This window comes from Maylandia zebra, linkage group LG23, assembly GCF_041146795.1.
Source record: "Maylandia zebra isolate NMK-2024a linkage group LG23, Mzebra_GT3a, whole genome shotgun sequence".
Taxonomy (NCBI): Eukaryota; Metazoa; Chordata; class Actinopteri; order Cichliformes; family Cichlidae; genus Maylandia; species Maylandia zebra.
The window spans coordinates 7,395,910-7,421,299 of record NC_135188.1 but is presented as its reverse complement, the minus strand read 5'-3'; the positions used below and the strand labels follow the sequence as shown (position 1 = coordinate 7,421,299).

Below are 25,390 nucleotides of genomic sequence, written 5' to 3'. Positions count from 1 at the left end.
ACTAAACCCAGCAATTAAAGTGAGTCTCGTTCATGCTTACGCAGCAGGTGCAGCTCAGGCGTGGCCTACAGCAGATAAAAGGAGTGGGCTTTCAAATACTGCTGGACATCAGCACGTGTGCTGCTCTTAATGAAACACTGGAGGGCGACATACATTGGGGTGGATTACCGGTGAAATTGCCTGAAGTGCTCGAAATCTCCACAGATCTGTTGCAATTTATATCGGGTTATCAGATATTAATTTTTGTGGAAATTAATAGAGACTGTCATATAGAGTGTAAATAAAACAGAACGGGTTGTTGACTGAAAACCTAACGAAGTCTCTGACACACTGTGATGCTAAGGCTGACAGAATATTAAATGTTCTCTTTCTTTTCAATCTTTATATTTTCCGATTTTATTTTTTGTTTGCTTTTTAATTCTTTTATATACAAACAAACATCAAATATCTTTAAAACACAACCTGTTTGAACACGTCAAATAAGGGAATTCAGGTGTTGTCTTTGTTTTAATTGTTTGTATTATTTTTCCTTAATAGAGACAATCTCTGTGGGAGACATATCCAAATAGACACTTTTCTCCCTTTCCCTTTAATTATTCCTTCAGGAATCCCGATTTCTCTACAAATCTGCTCTGATTTCTCAAACTTGGGGCATTGTGACATCATTCCGGAAAGCAGTGCCCTCCCCTGCCATATAAGGAGAGGGAACGCTCGGAAGACCCACGTCAGGACCGAGGAGGCGTTTATTACGGGAAGTGAATCGACTGACTACATAATCTCCTCTTTGCATAATACGATGTGTCCTGAGACGTAATCTAAAGAATAGACCGGACTTAATTAAACAGGCAAATCCATCAAATGACTCCAAGGGCGACTAAAAGCAGACGTCTAGATGTTAAATATCAGGAGATCATAATAAAAACAAACGTTCTTTAACAAAATCCGCATTCTGTAGAATAGTTCACTAACAGCTCACATAAATGATAATAGGAACAATAGAACAGAAATAATATGTTGATCGATCTAGTTGCTTGGTATCCAGGCTATTTTATACCTAAACTTCCCCACATTCAAAGGGGGCATATGTATATTTTTACTAAAGAAGTTTACATGTATTTGAAAGTTAAAGTTACTTCGCAAATGTTTGCATTATAGTACAGGCTTCAGCCACTCCCTTAGTCACACTATAGAGTCTTTAATTTACGCATCTAATCTATAAAATAAAATGGATTGTTATACAAAAACATGCTGCTTCATGCTAATAAATACTGTTAGACTGTCTCCATGAGACTTTATGCAGCAGCATTCTGCTGCATAAAGTCTAACTGTACTTGTATTGGGGGAGTGTCTTTCAGGGTATAAAACTTCTGCTAATTTTACTCATAAATATTATTAATAGCTCTATATCTCTTCATCAAATGATAAAAGGAAATCAAAAGTTGTCATTATTATATATCAAACCGATTTTGACATTTAGGCCAAGAGTGATTCAGACATAAGGGAGAATCTTTCTTCTCCCCCACACACCATTATCTATTTTATCGCTTTCACAAACATGCAAAACAATGTTATTTTTACACTGCTATTATTCTTGTCACCTCTTACTAATACAATACTAATACAATAATTTCACAGTGATTGAGGATTGAAGTGCTATTACTAGATAAAACAATTAACTGCATCTAATGGAAACTTGACCGCGTAATTGCACAAAGGTCAGGTTGAGCCGGCTGAATCTGTACAGTGAAAGGCTTCTGTCTGTTGTAGTTGCTATGGGCGGGGTATTTTACTAAGCAATATGGTACAAAATACACAAACAGAAATCAGAACAACAAATTCTAACAACTGTGGCGCATGAAGGCTGAAGGAACATTTTTTTATTTTCCTGCAAATTTAAAATGTGGAATAATGTCAAAGGTTTTGAAAGCCATGCAGCATCAAATTCTAAGAACCCTTATGCCGTGGATGTGATCCGGACAAAGAGAAGGGATTTGGTTTATGGTATCTCACATACTGAGGATCTCCTGAATCTTTTGGTTGCAGAGGGGGTTATGACAACAGCAAGGAGATCTATTGTTTTGTCCATCAGGACCCATAAAGATCAGAACTCCAGGGTCCTGGACATCCTGGAGGCCAGAGGTGAACGAGCATGTCGGAAATTCTTCCATCCGTGTCTTATGCTGGCAGAACCTGAACTATACCAGCGAATCAAGACCTATGTAAGGAGTATGAACGAGCAAGTTCAAGATAACAGGAGACAGCTGATTGGGTATTTGCTGGAGAGAGATTGTGAATGGGGGGGAAAATTAACAGATCAAACTGGAACCCAGAGAACTTATACTAAAAGGATTAAAAAAGGATCTAGTGTTACAAAGAAAGGAAGTGGTACCATAGTACTTGCAACATCAGAGCATACACCAGCTCAAAGTAAACCAGAAAGCCTCATTTACATGGCTGCTAGAAAAGGGGATCTCTTATTACTTGAGGAGCTGTTAAAAGACAGTGATATCAACACTGTCAATTCTTCCAAAGAAACTCTATTACATGTAGCTGCAGAAAATGGGCATTTATCCATCGCTGAGCTCTTGATTCAAAAAGGGGCTAGATTGGACCTCCAGAATGACGCTGGCCACACAGCTCTTCACAGAGCAGCCAGCAGAGGGCACACAGAGCTCATGAAGACCCTAGTGAAGGCTGGGGCCCCTATACATACTCTGGATTTGAAAGGCAAAACTCCCATTCACCTGGCAGCAGAAAATAGGCATCTGAAATCTGTAAAACTCCTGGTGGAGGAGGAAGCCAGGCAGTCTGAAAGTCACAGACAGAATATGTTTCTGCACATGGCTGCCATGGAAGATGATTGGAGGTTGGCTGAGTTGCTGTTGCAGAGCGGGGCCACTGTTGATGCCTTAAACAGCCATAACAAAGCAGCTCTGTTTTATGCAGTCAAGGAGAGCAATGAGAAAACAATGACTGTCCTTCTCAATGCAGGGGCTAAAGCTGACTATGATGTCATATATGAAGCCATTAATCTTCATCAAGAATCAATTCTCCAGCTGTTGCTTGGTGAGTTTGGTCCAGTTCTATTTCAATTCATTGCTTTGTTTTTGAGATGTTACACAAATACAGAATAAACCTGCAAAACATCCAAGCTCACGGTCAGTTTTGTTCAAACCACAGCTAATGCCAGAGGAGTCCTGAACAAAGATGCCCTGGGCTCTGCTCTCTTTTCAGCTGTTCGAATGAACTTTGATGGTGCGGTGAGTGCACTGATAGACAGTGGAGCAGATGTGAACATGCGCGACGGTCGCAGATATACGCCTCTCCTACTGTCAGCTGAGCTGGGACACTCAGAAGTCTTCAGGTGACCTCTTTCAAAATAAATTCAGTGGCAATAAAGTAGCCCCCGTAGGCCTTCACACTCACACTCAAGAGCATTTCAACAAAATCAATCATATCATTGTGGGAATCACGTAATTATGTAGTTTACTTAAAGAACATACTAGAATAAGAAGAACACTGTCTAACTACCTTTATAAAATCCACCCTGCCTCATAAATGTTTATATTCACAAATATAATTTATGTATATGTTAAAAAAAAATAGCAGTGAGATATTTGTGGCACCAGATGCTGGTCCAAGTCAAATAGCAGAATAAAATCACGACTGTACAGGCGCAATGACACAAATGGGTTTAGAAAAGGCAAAATGCTCATCATTGTCCTTCTATAACAAATATGTATTTTCCATGTTTGTTTTATATATATCATCATTTATGTTGTGTTGTACATATTTGGTGCAGAGCATATGCATCTATTTTAACTGTCCCTTTTCTGTATTTTTTTTAGCAGCTAAGCCAAATATGTAATATCTTACATTTTGGCTTTTTTTATTCTAGTGTTCTCGTAGCAAAAAATGCAAAACTGGATGCTACTTTATCTGACCTCTCTTCAGCATTGCACTTGGCTGCTCGCAGTGGTAGCAAGCCCATAGTGCACACACTGCTAGAAAAAGGACTGGACCCAAACATTAAGGGAGCTAAAGGCCACACCCCTCTCCACCTGGCAGCTCAATGTGATGGGCCTGACATAACTGGTCTGCTGTTAAAAGGTGGAGCACAGGTAATTGTCAAAGCATTAACGGTTGCTATCAGTTCTGTAGATTTTCAGTATATTAATGCAAAGTTGTGTGTCATTGCTATAGGTAAATGTAGTAGGCCAGGATGGTCTGACCCCTCTGCATATAGCCAGCATGCAGGGTCACACAGACACAGTGATCCAACTTCTTCATAACAAGGCAGAACCTGGAGTCAAAGACCGGCTGGGGAGGACAGCCCTGCACTGGGCAGCCTTTTCCCAGGTAGATAGTTGTGTGGTGGACTTGCTGCTGTCAGCCAAAGCTGACCCAGATGCCACTGATAATGAGAAAAAAACTCCCCTCCACCTGGCTGCTATGGAGGGAAAAGTAGACGTGGCGATTTCACTGCTTTCCCACAGGGCAAAGAGGCGAGCTAGAGACATGGATGGCTCCACTCCTCTTCATTACGCAGCAGCTGGTGGGCACGTCAGTGTGGTTACAGCCCTTCTTCAGCCGCTCAACAATAAGGGGACTGAAGACAGGAATGCATGGAGGAAAACACCACTTCATGCTGCAGCTGAGAAGGGACATGATAGTGTAGCTCTGCGGCTCCTGGAAGCTGGGGCCAAGATAAATGCTACAGATCACAATAAAGACACACCTCTGCACTGTGCTGCACGTGGTGGACACCACAAAGTAATGAAAATACTTGTAAACTGGGGACAAGCTGGAAATGTAGGATGGAGGAATAAAGCCAATCTGCAGGCTAAAAATAATATAGGGAAGACACCATTGCAAGTTGCAGAAACTAAACACACACCAGAGCATGAGAACACTGCAATTTTACTCAAGAGGAAGATGTTTCTTATGAAGTAAGCATCATAATTTGTGAACGATGTTGATCCAAGCACTTTGCAACTTGTTCTCTAGTGTGTGTCTTTCTCTTATTTTTGGTTATATTTTTCTCGTTTTGCATATATCGCTCTTGATTCATTGTATTTCTTCCTGTTTGCTATGTATTCTTGCAGTCAACTGTTCATATTTTATTCTTAGGCATGCACCTAAAGGTCGATTATTTTTTGCTCTTCTACTTTCATCCAGATTAAAATGAAACTCAGACTTTTCCTAGCACCTTCTACCGAATACACCTTCGGCTAAGCTGACTGATACCTTTTTGTGGTGAAGCATTAAAAAAAATCTAACCATTGCTTCTTTTTGCCCACCTGTGGTTTTAGAGTTAGTCACTTCAACGACCATACAGGAAAGTATGTTGATAGCATCTAGCCCAGCTTACACCTTTGCAGATCCTCTTTAAAGGTTATGCAAATTGTATGCAAGCCTGGGTTTGCAAGCGTTGGGTCAAACTCCAAGCACAGAAAGACAGCAGTGCTTGGTGACAGCTATTTTGAACCACATCCTTCATAAGAATAGAGCACATGGCAAGCTGAATAACGATTTTATTCCTCCATTTATTTATTTTTATTTCAGTTTGTTGTTGTTTTTTTTGGACAAGTAAAGGTCTAATGTCTGTATATGGAGGTGGCCTACTTGAACAATACTCTATAAAAATATCATTTGACGTAATAGGAAAACCCAAGCTTTTGGCCTCAGAAGCTATGATTGTCCCCTTTAGCAAGAATGAGTTCTGGTACATGGTTCCATCAATTAGGGCAAGTCTTTCAGGTCCTGAAGCAGTAAAGCAGCCTCAGACCATCACATTACTACTGTTAAAGTTTAGTTCAAGCCAGCTTTAATGGGACTCAAACTCAAAAAAAATATTAATTTTATTTTGCAATAGCTTTTTGCAGTAAGAGAAGAAAAGAAAAATTAGTGATGAAAAAGTTGGTACACCCATGCACTTGGGCTAAATGAAATATGAATCAAAGGTCCTCATAAGGTGCCAGTGATTTGGGCCTCCTTAGGAAGAGGCTGGTGAAGCTGCTGAGAGTCTGGGGTAGTGTGATGCCAAGACCTACAGAGCTCTCCGAGGCCTTTAGAAAAGGACTGCAGAATATCTAAGATAATAAAAAAAGATTAACTTAAGTCACAATAGTCTATCTATTGCCTTTCAAATAATTTGTATTGGTTGATGGAGTCAAAGCAAACCAATTTTAGAGAATATTATTTGCAAATGACACAATTTAGCTTTGGTTCTCGTCCCTTGCACAGTTTGTGCATTTTCTAATCTGGTAATGTTTGCTGTTTCTCCATAGATATTTTGTTTAGCTTCTGCTCCCCCCATCCACCCAGGGAAGAGAATAGAGGGTATTCCTCTGTATACCATGTTTAGCTTGGAGCATAAAGTTCCCTGAAGACTGCCGAATTGGTCCACTATAAGTAATGTTGAACTAAACTTAATAGTTGACAGTAATGCAAACCCCTGGAAGTTATTTCTGCTTGGAAATATTAGTTTCTGATGCCAAGATATTTTTGTTATATCAAAATATATAAGCTATGTAGGTATAACTTAAGCATACCTAACTCTTTTTCTACTGACACTAAATTAATCCATCTCTAAATCTAAAAAAAAAAAAAAAAAAAAAAAAAAAAGCAGGAAGGAAGTGTTATGATATCTGCAACTTTAGGTTGTTGTTGAAAACAAGTGGTTTGTTGTTGACACAAGAAGTGACACGGGCGTTCTTCACTTCAGTAAAAATACAGATACTTGTGTTAAGAAAAATACTCCAGTCATAGTACTGAAGTACTCATTCAACTTATTTACTCAAATAAAAGTAAAAAAAAAGAAGTAGTTCAGGCTCTGAAATGTACTGAAAGTAAGAAAGTAAAAAGTACCCTTTTGTAGAACTTTGTGCAAAGCTAACTGAACCTCATGCTGTAACATAATAAAATAATATCCATCCATTCGCTTCCGCTTATCCTTTTCACTGGAGCCTATCCCAGCTGTCATGGGGCAAGAGGCAGGGTACACCCTGGACAGGTCACCAGTCTGTCACAGGGCCAACACACAGAGACAGACAACCATTCGCACTCACACTCCCGCCTTCATAACTATAGACAATTTGGATTAATCAATTAACCTATCCACACAAACTGCATGTCTTTGGACGGTGGGAGGAAGCCAGAGTACCCGGAGGGAGCCAGAAAAATGATTACAGCCAGGGATGAAGGTGGGGAACAGGTGGGGAGAGAGCAGTTTTAGTGGCTCAGCATGGGGAAGGATCACAACTCACAATCATTTCTAATGCGAGCTCCAGTAGGTTTTTTTGCAGTTATGCTGCTGCTTTTTGTGGATTTGCACAGCTGAATTCAGCTAGATGTAAGCACGTTTCCCATGCTATGTTGCCGGAGCTCCATCCCGAACACTGGCAGCATTCGGTTTATACCGTCTTTACAAGACAGCATACAGCTGGTATAAGGGTTAACTTCAGTGAAGGAATCTAATCATCAGCTTACATTCAAATACATTTCTGCTACTCTTGATGTATCCTAACTCCCACCTTGAACAGCTCAGTGCTATAGATTCACCACAATATGGCAAACTAACCTGTTTACCCTGCACTAAACTGCTGAGAATTTGAATAATCCAAAGGTGATATAGCTTAGTTTGTTTTTAAGGATGTTTCACAATAGAAAAAAAATAACGTCACATCATATACAGATCCAATATTTGATTTAAAAATGAAGACATTACAAAACACACTGAGCAATCCTTGCTTTTATATATAAACTCTCTTCTTCTGCTCCTTCTTGTTTTATCTGTCTTTATCTCTGAATTAAGTTATCTTTCATTCTTTTCTCTTTCTGGGAAATGCAGCAGCTCGACCTTTAGTTAGAAGACACATTATGTGGAAAAACTGCACACAAACAGCTTCTGTATTTGCTGATATTATGGAAATAAATCATCATCCACTTTGGTTGGTTTTCTTCTGTGGTCTTTCAGCCCCTTTAGTGTTGCTGAGCTGGTCAGTGCAGTCATTCATTCATTTTAACAATGCACCAGATTGTTTATTCGTCCACTTCCAGCGCTGTTGCTCTCTCTCTGTTTATTTGGAGTTTTCAGCCTAATGATGGCCACAGCATGGCTTGCATTAACAACTCTTTTGGGTCTCACATTTAAAATGACAATGACATAATTACAGTGAAAATCCATAAAATACAAATTCAACACCTCAACTTCAGATAGTAAGTCGCTACTTATTTGCAATATGTTTCTTGGGAAATATTACTTTTTTAGGGCCAGGTCGTTTTTTGGTTCTTTTGTTATTTCTACCCACCCCTGGACTTTATCATGTGAAAGTAAAGTTTTGCATGTCTTAAATATATTAACATAATTTTGCAATACCATTTTTGCATTAGGAAAAGGAAAGAATAGAAAAATTTGTCATGGAAAAAATTACACATGCACTTAAGTTGAATAAAATAAAAATCAAGGGTCCTTATAAAGTGACAGTGATTTGGGCCTCCTTGGGAAGAGGAGAGCCTGTGAAAATGAGAAACTGTGTATAAATATGGCTGCAATTCTAAAATAGTTAATGCATTTTTCCCTTGAATTGCAGCAGAAAGTCTGCACTTCAATCACAATATGGTTGTTTACATATATTTGACCTATAATCCATGTGGTGGTGGTGTACAGAGGCAAAACTGCAAAAAAACAACAAAAAAAACTAATTTTGTCCCAAACATTACAGTAGTCACTGTATATTGGTCATTTTTCACAAAATCAGTTATCATGCTGAGTTATCTTGTCAGGCTTTATGAAAAAGTATGTAAACGACACATTAAAAAAGTTGAGCATTTTAGTTTTGAGGATGTAATGTGTTACCTCGATTGGGACGGCTTCACCACCACACTGTAAACCCGAATAAGTTACCAGAACTCAAAAAAATTGAGGCAATCGATTGCCTCAATTTTTTTGAGTTGATCAACTCAAAAGTCAAATTTTTCCAGAACATAAAAGTTTGGATTACATGGTACTTGTATCTTTTGAGAACGGTCAACTCAAATATTTGCAGTTAATATGACTTAAAGTTTCAAGTTTACAAATTCAAAGAAATAAGTTCACAGAACTTATAAAAAATAAGTACACAACTACAACATTTTTATGTTAACAAAACTCAAATGTTTATTAGTTTGTGTTGTCATTATTTTAAGTACACGTTAGTCAAATATGTTGACTACTTGATACTTAAAAACATGTGACCCAAAACTTAAAATTTTTGAGGCAATTGATTGCCTCAATTACACTGAGTATCGGTAACTTAATATGCAAAAGTCATAAACATCTGCCATTGAACAGTATCTTGCCTGCTCCCTTTTAGCACTATGTTGAAATTAAATACATTAAAAAAAAAAAAATTAAATTAATTAAAAATAATTAACAAAAACATTTATAAATTAAAATAAGTAGACCAAAAATTGTTTAGTCAGGAAAACTGTCAGAGTAATGAAAAATAATGCCAAATAATAATTAATAATATCAAAATGTGCTTTTGGCTCTCTGGCTAATATCTGAATAAGACAACAAGGCAGCAATTTGAGTGAATTACAATGCTATTTGTTTTACATTAACCAGTATCAAACAGTGAAATTTAGGTCATCTTGCGCAGCCCACAATGTTTTGGAAATAGTATTACGAAAAACATTAAAACATACAAAACATTAGTGTTGCTTTGCATTATGTTAATGAGAACAAAGGCACGTTGTATAGTTTGGACCTATTGGCTGAACACCTGTAGAGTAATCTAATAATGTTTTGAGGCATTATTTAGATGAAAGGAGAGAACTTTGAACTAGCCTTTTATAATGCTTCACCCTGCATCCTTCTTTCAGATGAGTTCCTACATAACCAAGTCATTCTTGAGGGTCTGTAACCTGGGTGACAGTTTACCACTTTCTAGACCAAATAAAATCTTTTGAGTAAATTCTAAAGTGTTGGTCAGGCCTTTGGGGTAGCTGAGGTGAAGTGCATAGATCAGTCCAAACATTACCAGGAAGGCTTCACCAAATCTGGGGAGACTGAACACGGCATCACTTACAATGACGACAGAGATTTTCACAGGTTGGTAGTGAACTGGACTTGTTGTGTCATGGTCACTGATGACAGTGAAGAGGGCCACTTCAACACCATCAAGCTCCAACTCATCAGATTCGTCCTGAATTAATGAATAAGAGATACTAATCACAATCTAACCCAAGAAATACAACAGACGACATATAATTTCTCATTTTACCAACTCCCACTGAGATCCAATACCTCTTTTACAAGGGAGACCTGAGTCTCACTGTAAGAGGTGAAAAACAGAAGATCCATGTTCTGCACACATAAATCAGCTAATTCACCAGAGAATCAAGTGGTGTGAGATAGACTGAAACTAAGCTAAAGGAAATACACAGGAAAATGTTTTACTAAACATCTTATCACTTTCAACAAAACACCAATTCAGTTCATTCGTAGTGAGGAGACAGAAAAGACCATACATGGAAACCTTATGGGTAGACTAAACAAAGATAAGTCCAAACAGTGCATCAAAATACATGTTTGTACTTTGATGCACTGTTTATATACACAGTAGTATCTGTTAGATACTTAAGGACACTCACAGTGCAGGTTCTGAAAAATCCAGAGACATCCTCACGCAGATAGACAGGAAGGGCAGGGAGAACGGTAGTGCGCTTGGTGTGGATATCATGGATTTCCTATTTCCAGATAAAAACAGAATTTTATATACTGGTGAGTTTACTGAACAACAACAAAAACAACAGTCAAATCAGAACATATGTCCACAAATAACCTGTTCACATCTTTAATACAGTCAGACAAATAGCAAACACAAAGTGGAGTAATAGCAAAATTCAAAAAGCTCATTTAAATCATTGAACCTGTCCAATGTTCCACTGGTTCAACCTATGAAATGTGTAACAATCTATTATTACCTGTTCATTGTGAATTCTTAGAATTTCAACCAGGGCATCTGCTGTCTTCCCAGTTTTTGATGCCCTGGCTGAATAAGGTCATCAGTCGAGGAAGATGGCGGTCAAGTTCAGCGTAGAATGTATTGGGCAGGTTCTGATTTGTAATCCGCTGAAACTCTGCATACAACTACAGCAGAAGGACAATACAGTTCAATTTGAAGAATCTCGCACATCTTTATAAAGCAGCAAAAAGCTGCCACATGAGTAAGAATTACAATTTTCATTTTAAACAGAGCTGATCCATATTACCTCAGACTCCATTTTTAGAGCAGGCCAGAGGTCCAAGAGCTCCTTCACAACCCTAACCCTGAACATATAGTTTAAAATATAGCGTTTCTAACAAGAAAACTGCTTGAAAGCACTCTCACTGCAGACAGGCATCTCCGTTGTGTAACTGCAGGGACAACGGGCTTGTTTGGACCCAACTATTCTGAGTCATGAGAGGGGGTTTAAAAATTTAGAGAGATTAAAATACTTTGTTTTATACTAGGCGACCAGGCGCCACCTCTAGAACAAGTAGTATCTAACTTTTTAAACAGCCTGCGACCCTCATTACAACAACTTAATGCTAGCTCTGCAAGCGCAAAGTTTCCTTCGGGGAGAGCAGCAAAGCACATAAAAAACACGGACCGACATTTCTGCTATTCTTTTCGACACGCACCCAAAATACAACTAAATATTCGTATTTTAACAATAAACTAATATCAACATTGAAAACTTACTGTAAGTCCAGTGATGCTAGTTGCTGCCGTTAGGTCCAACTTTCTCCAGTCGTCCGTGTTGCCTCTTTGGTGCTGTTCTCGCCCATATACCTTCACTTCTTCTGTGTTTCGTATTAATGCTCATTAGCGCCGCCTTCCGCTTCGGAGGGTGAATCAGAGATTAACTCGGAATAAAAATTGATTCCTGCAGCTGCTCAACACTTACGGAAAAAATTAAAAATATATATGTAGGACACATTGATAAAACAATGAATATTAAAATAAATACATTTTGTCTTCCACTAATGCATTTAAGACAATTTGATTTTACTTATTTGGTGAAACACTTTGAGATTTTATTGTATTTTAGCATGTGCTACATAAATTAAGTTTATTATTAAATCCTACTTGAAACAACAAAAATAACAGGACTTTACCATTCTTATATGTCCTAACTTAACTGTGTTACGTTGTGCTTAAGTTATGATTTTAAGTGATGCTTACTTAATATAGAAATAGTTCAATTCAATCAAATATTATTAGTTTCATTTACTCAAAAAGAAGAACATGTTATACGAACTTGACATATTTAAGTTAACAGAACTTTTTAAAGACTTTGAGTATACACTACTTAATCTGTTTAATTACTTTGAACATTCGGGTTTACAGTGCACCCTTCAGTGTAAGTATTTTTGTTTAGTTAGTGGTTAGTGGTTATTTTTCACATAAATATTGAAATGAGATGGCACAATGTTGCCTTATTTAGCCTCCTAAGACCCAAATTATTTCATGGCATGCATTTTTAATTTCTCTTTGCTGTTGTGACTTTATAGTGTTCGAACACTATAAAGTCACAATTGAGTAATCATGTGCAAAACTCCTTATTTGGTGTTTGAACACAGCAGCATTTTTCCTGAGTGCAAAAACAAAAGGAAAAACAACAATTGTGCCCCTTTGAGCAATATGGCTCATTTAAAAGCCATTTGAAAGAGCAAAATTTAGTATTGTCGTCTAGACAACCCAAAATGTGATGTCCCTATATATGGACGCCAGGTCCTAGGAGGTTAAGGCAGGGTTAGGGTTAGGATGGAATTACCGTATGTTATAGGGTTTCTAGATTTATGTGGTATTTGTGTAACCATCAGCCCCCTTTTTGTGTCTGGTAGGCTAGCCAATGTTGCCTTGTGCACTAACTGGTAAGCAAGTCAGCTATGTTATATTAACCTTGGTAGGGTAGGGTTTTCATTTAGTTGACCTCATTTTGAGTTTTCTCCTATTTAGCATTTACTTTTATCTACTTTCTCTATACAGATTTGGATTTTAGTGATACAGTTAAAAATTTTTCATTTAATTAAAGTTACAAAAAGTACTTTTTATACCTTTGTCCTTGTCTTTATGTCTTATTGCTTGGTTCCTGGCACTTGTGTTGCCAGTTGCTGTTATTGTGTTGGACTAGGTTAAGCAACTCATCCAACACATTGGACTTGTTAATCTTGGCAAACATCATTGGATGGAATAGTGAGGATCGGTAGGAATTTAACTTAGTACATGTACTTGAGTATCTTACTGAAGTAAAGGTTTAATTTACTTAAGTGTTTCTATGTTACTCTACTTTCTGCCTCCTTAGATTCTTTTAGCTGCTCCCCCTTAAGGGATCACAACAACAGATAGCTCGTATATTTGATTTGACAAATGTATTCTTGGCACAAACCCAAAAAGATCTGTAATAGAGTTACTTTCTGTATTTTGCTGATTTTTGTTGAAGTTTTAGAAACTTTGCATTTTAAAATTACCTGCCACTTAAAAACATTACTTCTTACACTCGCTCCACTTCTAAAACTGCTATAAATGATGCATAAACGATATGATTTTATCTCTTTCTGTCTGATAAGCTCCAGTGATCGAGAATACACGCTCAGATCACTTTGATGTTTGAAGGCCTGCAGTGATGATAAATATAAACTTGCCTCAAATGTCTTTAACCTAAAGCAATGAGTTTATTTTGCAAATGGTAGGAGTAGAAATTTGTGTGAAAACTTGGGGGGAAAGTTCTGAGAAAATAAAAACTATGAAAATACAATGCTGAGTAAAATACAAATACCTGAAAATTCTAAGAACAGTAATTTCACACACTAGATTATCTTTCACTCACACAGATTTTGATGCATTTAAATGCTTTACAAAAGCTTGGTATAGCTGCAAAATGTTGTAGATGATTGTGCAGCGGTGATTATTATCTGCATTTACCGTCATTTAGATCTTCCTGTGTGATTGTGGTCCTGGCAGCAAAACCCCTGAAGACCTATTAGCACTAGGGTGGGATTTTTTTTTTTTTTTTTGAGGTTTAATGACAACAGGAAAAATGTGCGCTTCCTTCTCATCAGGCTAACTGTTACTTTTCCAACGCTGTTATATGAATAAGAAATGTCAACGAAACTTCGCACTAACAACTGTTAAAGTGTGTAAAATGTACTTTTTTCCATCAAGGGTCAAAAATATCGTAGGACAATGCTAAAATATTCATCATAAAAATGTATTGTATTATTTGGTGTTAAGTAATAGAATTATGACAAATTATATAAGGATTCAATTTGACAGTATTTTTTGCCAGTGATTTTTAGCTCATTCTGTGTTTAATATTGCACACCTGAGCTTTTGTCCCTGTTTCTCTTCTTCAAGAATGTTTTTTGACAGCTGCTCTTCCACTAAGCGCATGATGAGGTCTGATTAGGCTTGGCAAAGTGTAGATGGTTCAACTGAAGCGCCAGATGCAGCTTTTTTCCCCTGCTGTATGGTTATGTTTTACCGTATGAAACAGCCAGATGCAGCTCTCGGGACTCATGTCAGATCTTTGCTGGATTTTTATCTCTGCTGAGTGGTTATGTTTTTGATAGCGTTTATTGCATGCATGTGTGCTCGTATGCTTGCAGGCATGTGAGCACAAATGCGTGTCATCATTCCATCTATAAACAAGATAGATTTGAGTGAACTGTGATTAAACTTTTTGGGTGTTTATAGTGGGGTTGTGTTAACAATCCATTAAAACTTGGCTTACATCCACCGGAGTCTGCAAGGTCAACTTAATGATTTGTTGGTTGAAATTTTACAAAAAGCCTTTTAAGTCACAAGATGTCTGTGAAGTTTCTCAGTTCTCACATTCACAAGTGTGATGCGTATTGTTAATGTTGCACCCTCAGACAGACATGGCTCCGTTCTCCTTTTGGCAACTTTATTTTCCTCAGTTCAGGTTTGGAGTTTACAGGCAGCATAGCATATCATCAGCAACCCATGCTGTCACGTTCCACACGCTGTTTACTTTTTTCCTTCTTGCACTTACTGATGACATCACAAGTCTGAACTTTGACCTCCTGGAACTAGTGAACTAAAATAATTCACTGAAAATGTGTCCAAAAAAAAACAAAAACACAATTAAATCAGTATACTCTTTAGAGATTTTTTCAGAGATTCAGAAAATGTCAGTTTTATAGCCACTCTCACATCACAATATTAACATATAGAAAGTACAACATCAAATGTAAAAGCTTGTGTTCCATTTAACCTTTGACCTCTCCTTCAAGGTCAAAAGACTGATCTGACGATCAACAATAATTCCATATAGTCTTTTTTTTTTTTTTTTTTTTGCCTGTCCCATTTGGTTCTTTAGCCATCAGAATTGTTGTCTGAAGACCAACAAGGATACCCAATGGATTTATTTTGCCAAATGGATCATCGTGGCATTGCCGTATTGGTCCATTTGATCGACCTTTGTTTTTATTATTTATTATATTTTATTTTCAGATGTTACAGATGGGACAGACATGAGTGAGGGATAGGAAAGGGAGAAAGAAAGAGGAAGGAAAAGAAAAACAGAAGGGGAGAGGGACAGTGAGAAAGGGGGGGGAGAAAAAAAATCTCCTGGATCACCTGTTGAGAGAAGAAGAATAGAGAACAAGTAAAAAAAAAAACAAAGCAATATACTAAACACAACACCATCGCATTAATCTAGCTAAGTGTAAACAGCAGTAAATACTAAATATTCAATGTTGTTGTGCAGCACGCAGGACAGACAGCGCACAATGTGCTTTGAAGTAGCAGCCAAGAAAGGTGTAATTTAAGTCTACGAGCAGTGAACACCCGTGTGCATACCTGTGCGCTTGTATTCAAATGGTTTCCACATGTAATGGTCTGCAAGAGGATGTAGCGAGCCATAGCCCCGTCCCCTAGGGCATGAAGCAGGCATGGAGGAGATCCAGGCCCCAGACATCCAGAGGCCTCAGAGTGCGAGAGCCCAAGAAGGACCACCGGAGGGGCATCCGTGCCACCCTCATGGGAAGGGCTGAGGATCCCCAGACGAGGTGTAACCCAGTAGCCACCGAGCAGAAGCTAGAGGGGGCTGCACTGGCGTGCCCGCCGGCTCTGCCGGCAGCCAGCTGTGCCAGAGTGAACCGAGCCGCAGGCCCAGAGGCCGGAGGCCCGAGGGCCCCCCGCACCCCGGAGGAGGCCTGACCGAGCAACAGGCGCCAGGCCCCGCCAGGTAGCCACCGGGAGTGAGCTGGTACATACCTGAGTGCCCAGCCCCGGACACCAAGAACCACCAACACACCGACCCCTGAGGGCATCAGTCACCAGCAGGGAGTGTGGTGAGGGGAGATAGGCCTTGGAGGGCCTGGGAGTTCCCAGAGAGGTGGAGTCTAAGACCCGACCTGACATATAGACACAGACAAACAGGCACACACAGACACAAACATGCATTCCCACCCTCATGCACACATATACAAACACTCAGCACTCACCCAACGTAAGGATTCCATATAGAGTCTAATTGCTAAAAAAAAAAAAAAGAGTGGCAAATCATACAATTGAAAATTGATTCTTTACTAGGTTTTCTATTATGTGTAGACACAACACTGGTTCATCCCTTGAGTTATGTGCATTGTTCATGATGAATGACCCAAAGGTCAATGTAAAGTGGTTCCAAAAAAATCATCTGAAAATGGGCCAAAAATGAGGGAAAAGTAGACATAAAAAGAGCACTTGAAAATTTTACAAGAAAAACTGAATCATTGGAAACAATTTTTTTTAATAAAAAAAAAAGAGAGAGAGAGAGAGAGAGAGATGTGACTCAAGACTTATGCACAGGACTTTACTTTATGGTTACTTGGTCTCAAGGAATAGGAAGAGTCCTTCCTGGACTATTTAGGCAAGAACTTCAACTCCTCTTGAGCGTCATTAGTAGTCATCAAAATAAACTAATAAACTGGGCCTGAACGATTTTCCTAGTTGCTGTATTTAGTTTTGGCCTTTTATCTTTAGGCCCTTTCATCTGTGCTTCCACTGCTCAGCTATCCCTCACACCATCTGCTACACTGGGTAAAACTAAATGACATCGCTCCTGTTTTACAAGTTTACTAACACAAAATATAGATCAATGCAAATTAGATAGAGGTCAACTGCTCTGTCCTCAAAGAACTAGACTAAATTTTCCTAACGTTTAGGTAATATCAGGTCTCATCAAGTGGGTATATTGGAAATGTAAAAGCTTAAATGCATTTTTACTGCCTGGACTAGTTCTATAATCTGATTCACTGAAAGAATTCACAGATTCTTCTTTTTATTTCTATATTTCTTCACCCCAGCTGCGCGATGAAAGTGTCGTGTGGCGGGTCGTGGTCGGCGGTGTCGCTACAGGGTAGGCGAACGCATCTGCAACGGCATCCGCAATCACGCCTCGCCGGGTTAAAAGACTGACTGGGGTCCTATGTCGTTGTTGTTGTGGAGTTGTGTGGCTGGCAGCGGGAGAGCGGCATCTAACTGTGTGTACAGCAACTGTGAGGAAAGTGTAAATAAAATATGTTGAAAAGCTTTATAAAGTCATCAAGTCTGATACGGCTCCTTTTTTAAACAAATTTATAATTAAACTATAGGTTCAGTGGCCGCACACTGCCATTTTTCAGTCAATGTAGGTTCCAAAAAACTCCCAAATGAGTGTCATCCATAAAGTTTGGATACAACTTTTAAATCAAATTCAATTCAAATCAAACAATCAATATTTGATTCAAGTGCAGATGTTCAACTTTAATTCGAGGTGTTAAATTTTTTTGTATGAACCATTTAAGATTTACAGTCATTTTTATACACAGTGCCCCATTTATAGAGGCTCAAAATTAATAGGACAAACTAAAATAAATGTAAAAACTATAGACTCTTTTTAATACTTGGATAAAAAAAAAAACCCTTTGCAGTCAATGACTACTTGAAGTCCACAATGTTTGAAAGATAATGCAATTTGGTTCATGAGCATATTTGTCTCCTCCCATTCTGGCACAAGTTCAACTTGGTTTCAACTTTCCAAAGAATTTTTTTAAACAGAACTAAGCAGGCGTCTTTAGATGTTTTTTGGAAAACTCAAATGTGACCTTTATGTTCCTGAGTGTAATCAGTGGTTTGCACTCTCAGTATTTCCTTTCATGGTTTATGTCTCTTGACAGTTCTGGACTTGGTTAGATATTGCAAAGCTGTTATTCTTAACTATGGAAATAATTTATAATACAAAATTATTCACTTCTCTGTTTTCTGTGATCTTTCTGGCCTTTTGGTGTTGCTGAGATGTATGTCTGCTTTGTTTGTCATGAAATAACAGTGAAACAGGTTTCACTTGACCATGAAACCTCTTGGTCAGTCAATTTTCCTATTCATTTTGAGCCTCTGAAAATGGGGGACTGTTTATAAAAATGGCTGTAATTCTGGTTCATGCACGATTTATGTAAAAACCCTTGAATTACATTTGAAAATCTGCACTTCAGAGGCAAAACTATAGAAATGTGACTTTATCCTAAACATTATGGAGGCCACCATATATGGAGCAGATTGCACACCCATAGGCTAGACTGTTATCATGTCAAGGCTTGTGAAGAAATATGTAAATAACAAATTTAAAGAATATGTTTGAGGATGTATTTTGTTACCCAAATATTGCCAGTAGTTGTTGTGCTTGACTAGGCTGGACTAGAGTGCTGTTAATCTTACAGTGGTAAACGTCACTGGATATCAATGACAGCGATTAGGAATGTAACTTAACGTACATTTACTCAAATACCTTACTGAAGTACAGGTTTAATGTAATTTATATTAGTATTTCAATGTTGCGCTACTGTCTTTTTTTAAAGGGGCTTTTTGTTACTTTCCCTGTTCTATATTTTGGATGAAAATGTTGTTCTTTCTACTCCATATAATTCATTTGAACGTCTTAGTTGCTTGAAATAAAATAAACAGTATAAATGATTGTTTACATTTTGTTGCAGATATGTCAACTTAATTGTTATAGATACATTTACTCATCAGTACATGAGTAAGTAAACTAATCAGCGGCTGCATTAAATTGATATGCACATATATGAATGAATAATTTCCATTTAAGAATATGTATAACGTCTGTGATTATGAAAAGTGCAATTCTACATTTAAGTAGCTTAATTATATTTTAAATCGCCCGAACTTTTTAAAGCTACTTAAGTATTATTAGATATTTTTAAGTAATGTCTGTTTTTTTAAATAATTATCCAGCACAAAACATATCTAATCATGTCTAACAACTTTGCATGTAATAAATCTGTAACAGGGGCGATTGTTATGTACACTATTTTCTACACAGATTCTGCTTGAATATTCGGATTTCCTGCTCCTTTGCAGGTAATAGATTAAAAAATATAATAATAATAATATTTAAAAAAAATAATAATATAATAATAATAAAAAGAAAAAGAAATGCACTTGGTTTGCACGCTTTAACCCATATATTACATTTCATTTCGTTCGCTTACCAACGAACCACAAGACAAACATTTTGGGTTTGGTTTTACGAGGGATTGCATGTATTTTGCGATTTTAACTGCTGCTCTCGCGTTATGTTGGTTGAGATCACGTGAGGGCTGTTGTGTGTCACGTGATATTGTTTTTCCTTATTCGCAGCGGTTTTTGTGGACGAAGTGGAAATGGCGAGAAATGAGGAAAAACAGCAGGGCAGACTGAACAGACTGTGGCTCCAGAAAGAGAGAGAGGGTAAGCGGGTAATACGTTTAGTGCGATATGCATTCAGTTGATAAAAACAAGCCGCTTTGGGGGCAGCTAGCTCTGCCTGTTAACTACAGTAGTGCTAACCCTCAGCTGCTAGTCCAATTAAAAACATACATTGAAATCTTGTAGTTTACACACTCACCAAAGCTCAAAAAGTAGGAGTTTTGCTGGACTACATAGCATTATTTGTCCACTGTCTCTCATTCTCACATATTCACTTGGTTTAATACACAGGCTTTAGCCCACGTGAAAACGCATATCCGACCATAAGCGATCCCTTCTGAAACCCAGAGATAACCAGAGACAAAAGCAACTAAAATATAAGTTTGCATTTTTACCTGTTGTTATGTTCGAAAATAGAAAAAAGAAGAGTAAGATGACTGTTACATAAAAGCTTTAAGGTGATTGTGGATGATTTCCCAGTAGGGACAAGTAAGTACTTCTTAATCAGAAACTTCCCCAGATATAAAACAAGAGGGGAGTAACTTTTATCTATATCTATCTATAAAGTTAGGTGGATGATACTAGAAGCATTTTCATCAAGTGAATCTGTAAATAAATATTTCATGCCCAGATGGCTAATGAAATTTAAGGTCATTTTCATAAGGCTGCAGAATAACTGCCCAAATAACTGCCTTTAGGTCGACCAAGATGGCTGAGTGGTTAGACATGTTTCTAGATTACAGACACATAAAATATGGCCTGCGGGCTATTCTGCAGGAAAACAAAATAATTAATAAGAGGCAACATTATGCTAAGAATCTCAAGGCAAGTAACTGTTGTGCTACTGAAAAGAATATTTAGCAGGATTTTTTTGTTCGTTAGTTAATTTATCTATGTTATTAGTAATATCTTCCTTGTGACCTTTGACCATGTTTTGATGAAGATATTCACTGGCACTTTGTGCACTTTATCTAAGATGGTATTGCACCTCGCTGGGGGGCTCACTTATGTTCTAGATGGACTTTGGCTACACTGGTTTCTTTTCCTTTACAGAGGGACGCCTCAGAGATATTCACGAGCGTCGACCAAAGCTGGTAATGAAGAAGCAAACAAAACACACAAAAGTCATGAAATTGTCACCATAATTCACTTAACTGGCTAATTTCATCAAGCCATTTCCTTTCACAGTCTACTCTTAATTCAGCTGCTGCTGTGAAAAAGTGGATCCCCAGCATCAAGAATGAAATTGAGTATTATCTACAGGTGAGTGTTTGTAACAAAGCAAGATTGGGTTTATTTTATTATTTATTTATTTATACTTTACCAAGTTCTTGTTGTTTTTCCAGCAATCACAACTTTCTCATTACCCGGAGAGGAAGATAGGAGAGTTTCAGCTGCACATTGAGGCCTTAGAGAAAGAGTACAAACGCTTCATTGCCAAACTACGAGTTCTTGATCCATCTTGTAAACACAAGCCATGGACTCCTCGAGCTTATTGCAAACGAAGAGCAGATATGCAAGATTCTCCAGCAATTGGTAAGTAGTTAATCTTCTGCTTTGAGTGAAACTAATAGTTTTTCTTTTTGACTTATGAGAATATTTCATCTTAGAATGTCACAAAAAATACAGTCTGAATGTGTAATGTGGAAATAAGATAAACCATATACATAATTTCCAAGTCTGAAAAGTGAAGCTAAAGCTTAAGTGACTCCTAAGTAACAACTTTGCTACTTTTAGTTCATACTGAATAAAATATTTGTAAATGATGGCCATTATTAGTTTCAGAAAGCAGGATAGACCAGGGCAAGCTGAGCTGGTGAGTGTGTTCTTTGAGTTTCGCATTCAGATCCATCACCAGCTCGTGGCATCAGGTTTCAAAACTCCAAGATGTTGACGGTGAAAACACTTAGTTGTTTGTATACACTCAACATGGGCATGAATAAGAGGAATGAATGGTACCATCAATACCATGAATGGCAATTTTTCATGATTTCTTTGAACAGTTCTTTTTCCAGGATGAGTTTTTGAATTTTCTTTTCAGAGGGTCAAAAGTATATGCACCTTCAGGTAAATCTGGTAATGGTGGTAGCATGAAGCTGTGGGGCCATTTTGCTGTCAGTGGTACAGGTACTAGGGATGGGTATTGATAAGATTTTAACGATTCCGATTCCATTTTCGATTCTGTTTAACGATTCGATTCTTTATCGATTCTCTTATCGATTCTTTTTTTTTTTTTTTTTTAAAAAAGGAGAACACTAAGGTCGATTAGCTCAGAGCTTTGTTTTATATCTTCTCTTTGAACAAGATAGAAATTTAGGAGTAACATGGCCTTACAAACCCAACAGTGAGATCTTGAGAGATCCAGCCTACGGCTCTTCAATGGGGTGTCACAGGGTCCCCAGGAAAAAAAATTGTAAATGTAAAATAATAAAATAAATATTCTTGTGAGACATATCACATATTGACGGGGTCGGGTTATGTTAAAAAGTATAAATTGTTATACTTTGTTCATTGGTTCAAAGGTACCCCACACTTCTTTTTTTGTTTGCTTGTTTGTTCTGGTGTATTTTTCATTTGAACTGTTACTCTGCCAGAGTACTCATATTTACAAGATGGCATTGAACGCCCCATTGGTGTATCAGGAAAACTATTTTGTACGTATGTTCCTTGAAGGGGATTGAAGTCGTTCTTTTTTCCACCGCAGCGAAGGGCTAGGAGTAGGAGAGGAGCTGCTGTATGTTTTTGTTATCGAATCGATCTGATTGTGAAATAAAGCATATGCAGTGAGAAAGCAACTCCAGGAGTCATCCCTGCCTTAAAGCTGCAACATTCTTCTGTAGCAATAACAAAGTATAACATAAATTGTTCTCTGGCAATTACACAAGAATATCCAGTAATGTCCCTGCCCACAATTAAACACATTCACTTACCAAAAATCGGGGGCATGTGCTGTGGCAAATGGGTGCAAGCCTTTGACCACAAACTTAGACACTGCTCGGTGACATTAGTCTATCCTGGCCTGAAAGGAGACGCTACCGGTAGACTGCAGCGAGAACTGCCAGCATCTGAGCCAGACTCTGTCTGTCTCTCTCATCATGGTCACCTACATGTACAGTAATGGCAGGTCTTGTAATAAGGCAGATTGCGCTAACATAATATGCACTGTTAGTTGATTATTTACCTGCCGCATTAACGGGAGAGGACGTGCAAACGTTAGCGCTGCTGCTGGGTTGAGAGTCACGAGTCCGGAGCGGAATTAAAAACGCGTGTCATCGCGTGTTTTGTGAGCAAATGCTTTTGCATATTCGTAGTGTTTCCTCCCTTAAATGAAATATCTACTTTGCAAGTTGCCCTGTTGTCATCGGTTCTCATAAAGTATAATCAAACTTTTGAGCGTTTGAGCCGCTTAGGGGCCGTGTTTCCTGCCAGGTAAATGACGCTCCGCAACGTGGTGACGTCATTCGGGGCGACTGGAATCGATAAGGGAATCGTTTGCAAAAATGGCAAACGATTCCAAGGAATTGAAACAGTGGGAACCGGTTCTCAACAAGAACCGGTTTTCGATACCCATCCCTAACAGGTACATTACACAAAGTAGACGATATAATGAAAGGGGACTACATTCAACTTCTACAACTTCCCTTCAGTTTAACAGCCAAATGGTTGAAACATGGACACAAGTGTCCACATGTTTTTTGATGTGTTTAGATCCTGGAATGGCTTTGCCAAAGCCACAGCCTCAATCCTATTGAATAACCAGGTCTGTGACATGAAAATAACCAATTTAAATGAACTCTAGTAATTTTGCCAAGAACAGTGGTAAAACATCCAGCGAGAGTTATCAAATTATATATTTCATCCTAAATTTTGATCTTGTGTGAATTAGAGAAATTCAATAATAATAATTAGAATAAGTGATAATTTAAACTTCTGCGCCCCAATTCCTGTTTTTTAAAGTCATTTAATTTTAATGTTACATAATTAATCTTCTCTGGAAAAAAAAAACAATTCAAGGAAATCATGAAGAGCCTACAACTATCCTTACATTCATGCTCATGATGACTGGATGGAAACTGCAGACCACAACTGTAACGCAAGGCCTTGTAACAAGACTTTACTAAACAATATAGAATCTGTGAGTTAGCATATACATCTTTTTTTTATTTTGAGCTGACATTACATTTGACTAATGTAAGGTGTTTACCTTGTAAATATTAACCTCCTAGGACCTGGTGTCCACATATGTGGACATCACATTTTGGGTTGTCTAGACCAGCGGCCTCCAACCTTTTTTGCACCACGGACCGGTTTATGCCCGACAATATTTTCACGGACCGGTCTTTAATGTGTCGCGGATAAATACAACAAAATAAAACTAGTACCGGTACTGAAAAAAAGAAGATTTATTCATAACACACGTGAAAAGACCCAGGAAAACCGAGTTAACGATCAAAACGATAACAAAATAACGCTGAAAACCGATAAAAACCCTGAAAACCGCACATTTCACACCTGAGCCTCAACTCTCACGGCCCGGTACCGGTCCGAGGCCCGGGGGTTGGGGACTGCTGGTCTAGACCACAGTACTAAATTTGGCTCTACAAGGACATTATGCTGCCACTGTTCTATCAAATTTTAAAACAAATGTCCTCATGTGGATATCAGGCCCTTGTAGAGCAAAGTCAGGTAAAAAGTCAGTTCTTTGTTTTGTTTTTTTGTTTTTTTATCAGGTCCCAATCAGCCCAAATAGCAAAGAGAAATTAAAAATGCACGCCATGAAAGAGAAGGTTAATGCATCATTACGTTCATGCTACATAATGCATTTCAATCTCTCATATTGATACTCAGTAAAATATTCTATAATATTTTTGAGACCACCTGGAAAAAAAATAACAATATAAAAATTAGAACAAACAGTTATATCAGTAACAACACAATTTTTAAATTGCCAGATGTAGCGTAAAAAAATTATATTAAAACATAATCATCTTTAACACAAATTGTTATCCTGTGAAATTAACATTGTGTGTTTTGTTGTTGCTTTAAGACAGTGGTATTGGTCATACATATATCTCACGTGTGTTCATTTTTATTTACAGTTAAAAACCCTCGGACCTGTGACTCACAAAACGATGGCAGTCAGCAAAATGAAAGTGTCTTTATTAGCAGAATGGCAGGATGTTTTGCACCCACTAAGCTGGTCTCTGAAACCTCAAAGGCCATGTGCGCAGTTCAGGACCAGCCGCTTTCTTTTGATCAAACTCGGCTGGCAGTGGCTGCTGCTTCATTCAGAGGAACACCAGTTCAGCCTAGTTCCTCTCAAACGCAGAGTCTTGCCAGGATCCTGCAGTGTGGCTTGCCAAATCTTAATAATTCCCATTCAAGACAAATATATTCAGAGAAAAGCAAAGATGGGGTATCAGAGACTGTTGGGCAGAAAGCTGCCTTCCAAGAGAATAACTCAAACTGTGGAGCAGCAGGGAGGATACCTGGGAAGTCATCCAACATTGAGACAATGGAGGAAAGGACTGGTCATGTCTTGGGACTAGACTGTTATTCTTCTTCTGATGATGACTCTGACACATAACTTGTTTTTTATATTACATATTTTATAATACAATGGTTTATTGAAAACTCTTTCATCTCCTGTGTTCATTTAGCAC

At 38.1% G+C, this 25,390-nt stretch overlaps 2 protein-coding genes and 1 long non-coding RNA gene across 3 annotated transcripts; 2 read left to right on the top strand and 1 right to left on the bottom strand.

Moving 5' to 3' along the window:
- The first annotated feature begins 1,898 nt into the window (after positions 1-1,898).
- On the top strand, positions 1,899-5,680 carry caiap (CARD- and ANK-containing Inflammasome Adaptor Protein). Its single transcript, XM_023155398.3, has 4 exons — positions 1,899-3,066; positions 3,181-3,364; positions 3,899-4,121; positions 4,204-5,680. Exons 1-4 carry the CDS (start codon positions 1,899-1,901, stop codon positions 4,951-4,953), a joined length of 2,325 nt encoding a protein of 774 aa, XP_023011166.1. The 3' UTR covers positions 4,954-5,680.
- A 3,454-nt stretch (positions 5,681-9,134) lies between these two features.
- On the bottom strand, positions 9,135-11,822 carry LOC143415101 (uncharacterized). The gene is made up of 4 exons (XR_013095708.1): positions 11,733-11,822; positions 10,972-11,137; positions 10,639-10,734; positions 9,135-10,190 (listed from the first exon to the last, which is right to left on the bottom strand). It is a non-coding gene; the product is annotated as an uncharacterized LOC143415101 (long non-coding RNA).
- Positions 11,823-19,612: 7,790 nt separating this feature from the next.
- On the top strand, positions 19,613-25,364 carry si:dkey-86e18.1 (uncharacterized). Its single transcript, XM_004557234.3, has 5 exons — positions 19,613-19,769; positions 20,781-20,821; positions 20,916-20,990; positions 21,074-21,263; positions 24,827-25,364. Exons 1-5 carry the CDS (start codon positions 19,703-19,705, stop codon positions 25,312-25,314), a joined length of 861 nt encoding a protein of 286 aa, XP_004557291.1. The 5' UTR covers positions 19,613-19,702; the 3' UTR covers positions 25,315-25,364.
- The last annotated feature ends 26 nt before the right edge of the window (positions 25,365-25,390 follow it).

Bases quoted from the DNA above. Each gene is read 5' to 3' on its own strand.
- caiap (XM_023155398.3), top strand. From the start codon at position 1,899: ATGTGGAATAATGTCAAAGGTTTTGAAAGCCATGCAGCATCAAATTCT. The intron at 3,365-3,898 runs GTGACCTCTTTC...TTTTTATTCTAG, and splicing joins GGACACTCAGAAGTCTTCAG to TGTTCTCGTAGCAAAAAATG. The intron at 4,122-4,203 runs GTAATTGTCAAA...TCATTGCTATAG, and splicing joins TGTTAAAAGGTGGAGCACAG to GTAAATGTAGTAGGCCAGGA.
- si:dkey-86e18.1 (XM_004557234.3), top strand. From the start codon at position 19,703: ATGGCGAGAAATGAGGAAAAACAGCAGGGCAGACTGAACAGACTGTGG. The intron at 20,822-20,915 runs GTAATGAAGAAG...TTCCTTTCACAG, and splicing joins ACGAGCGTCGACCAAAGCTG to TCTACTCTTAATTCAGCTGC. The intron at 21,264-24,826 runs GTAAGTAGTTAA...TTTTATTTACAG, and splicing joins GCAAGATTCTCCAGCAATTG to TTAAAAACCCTCGGACCTGT.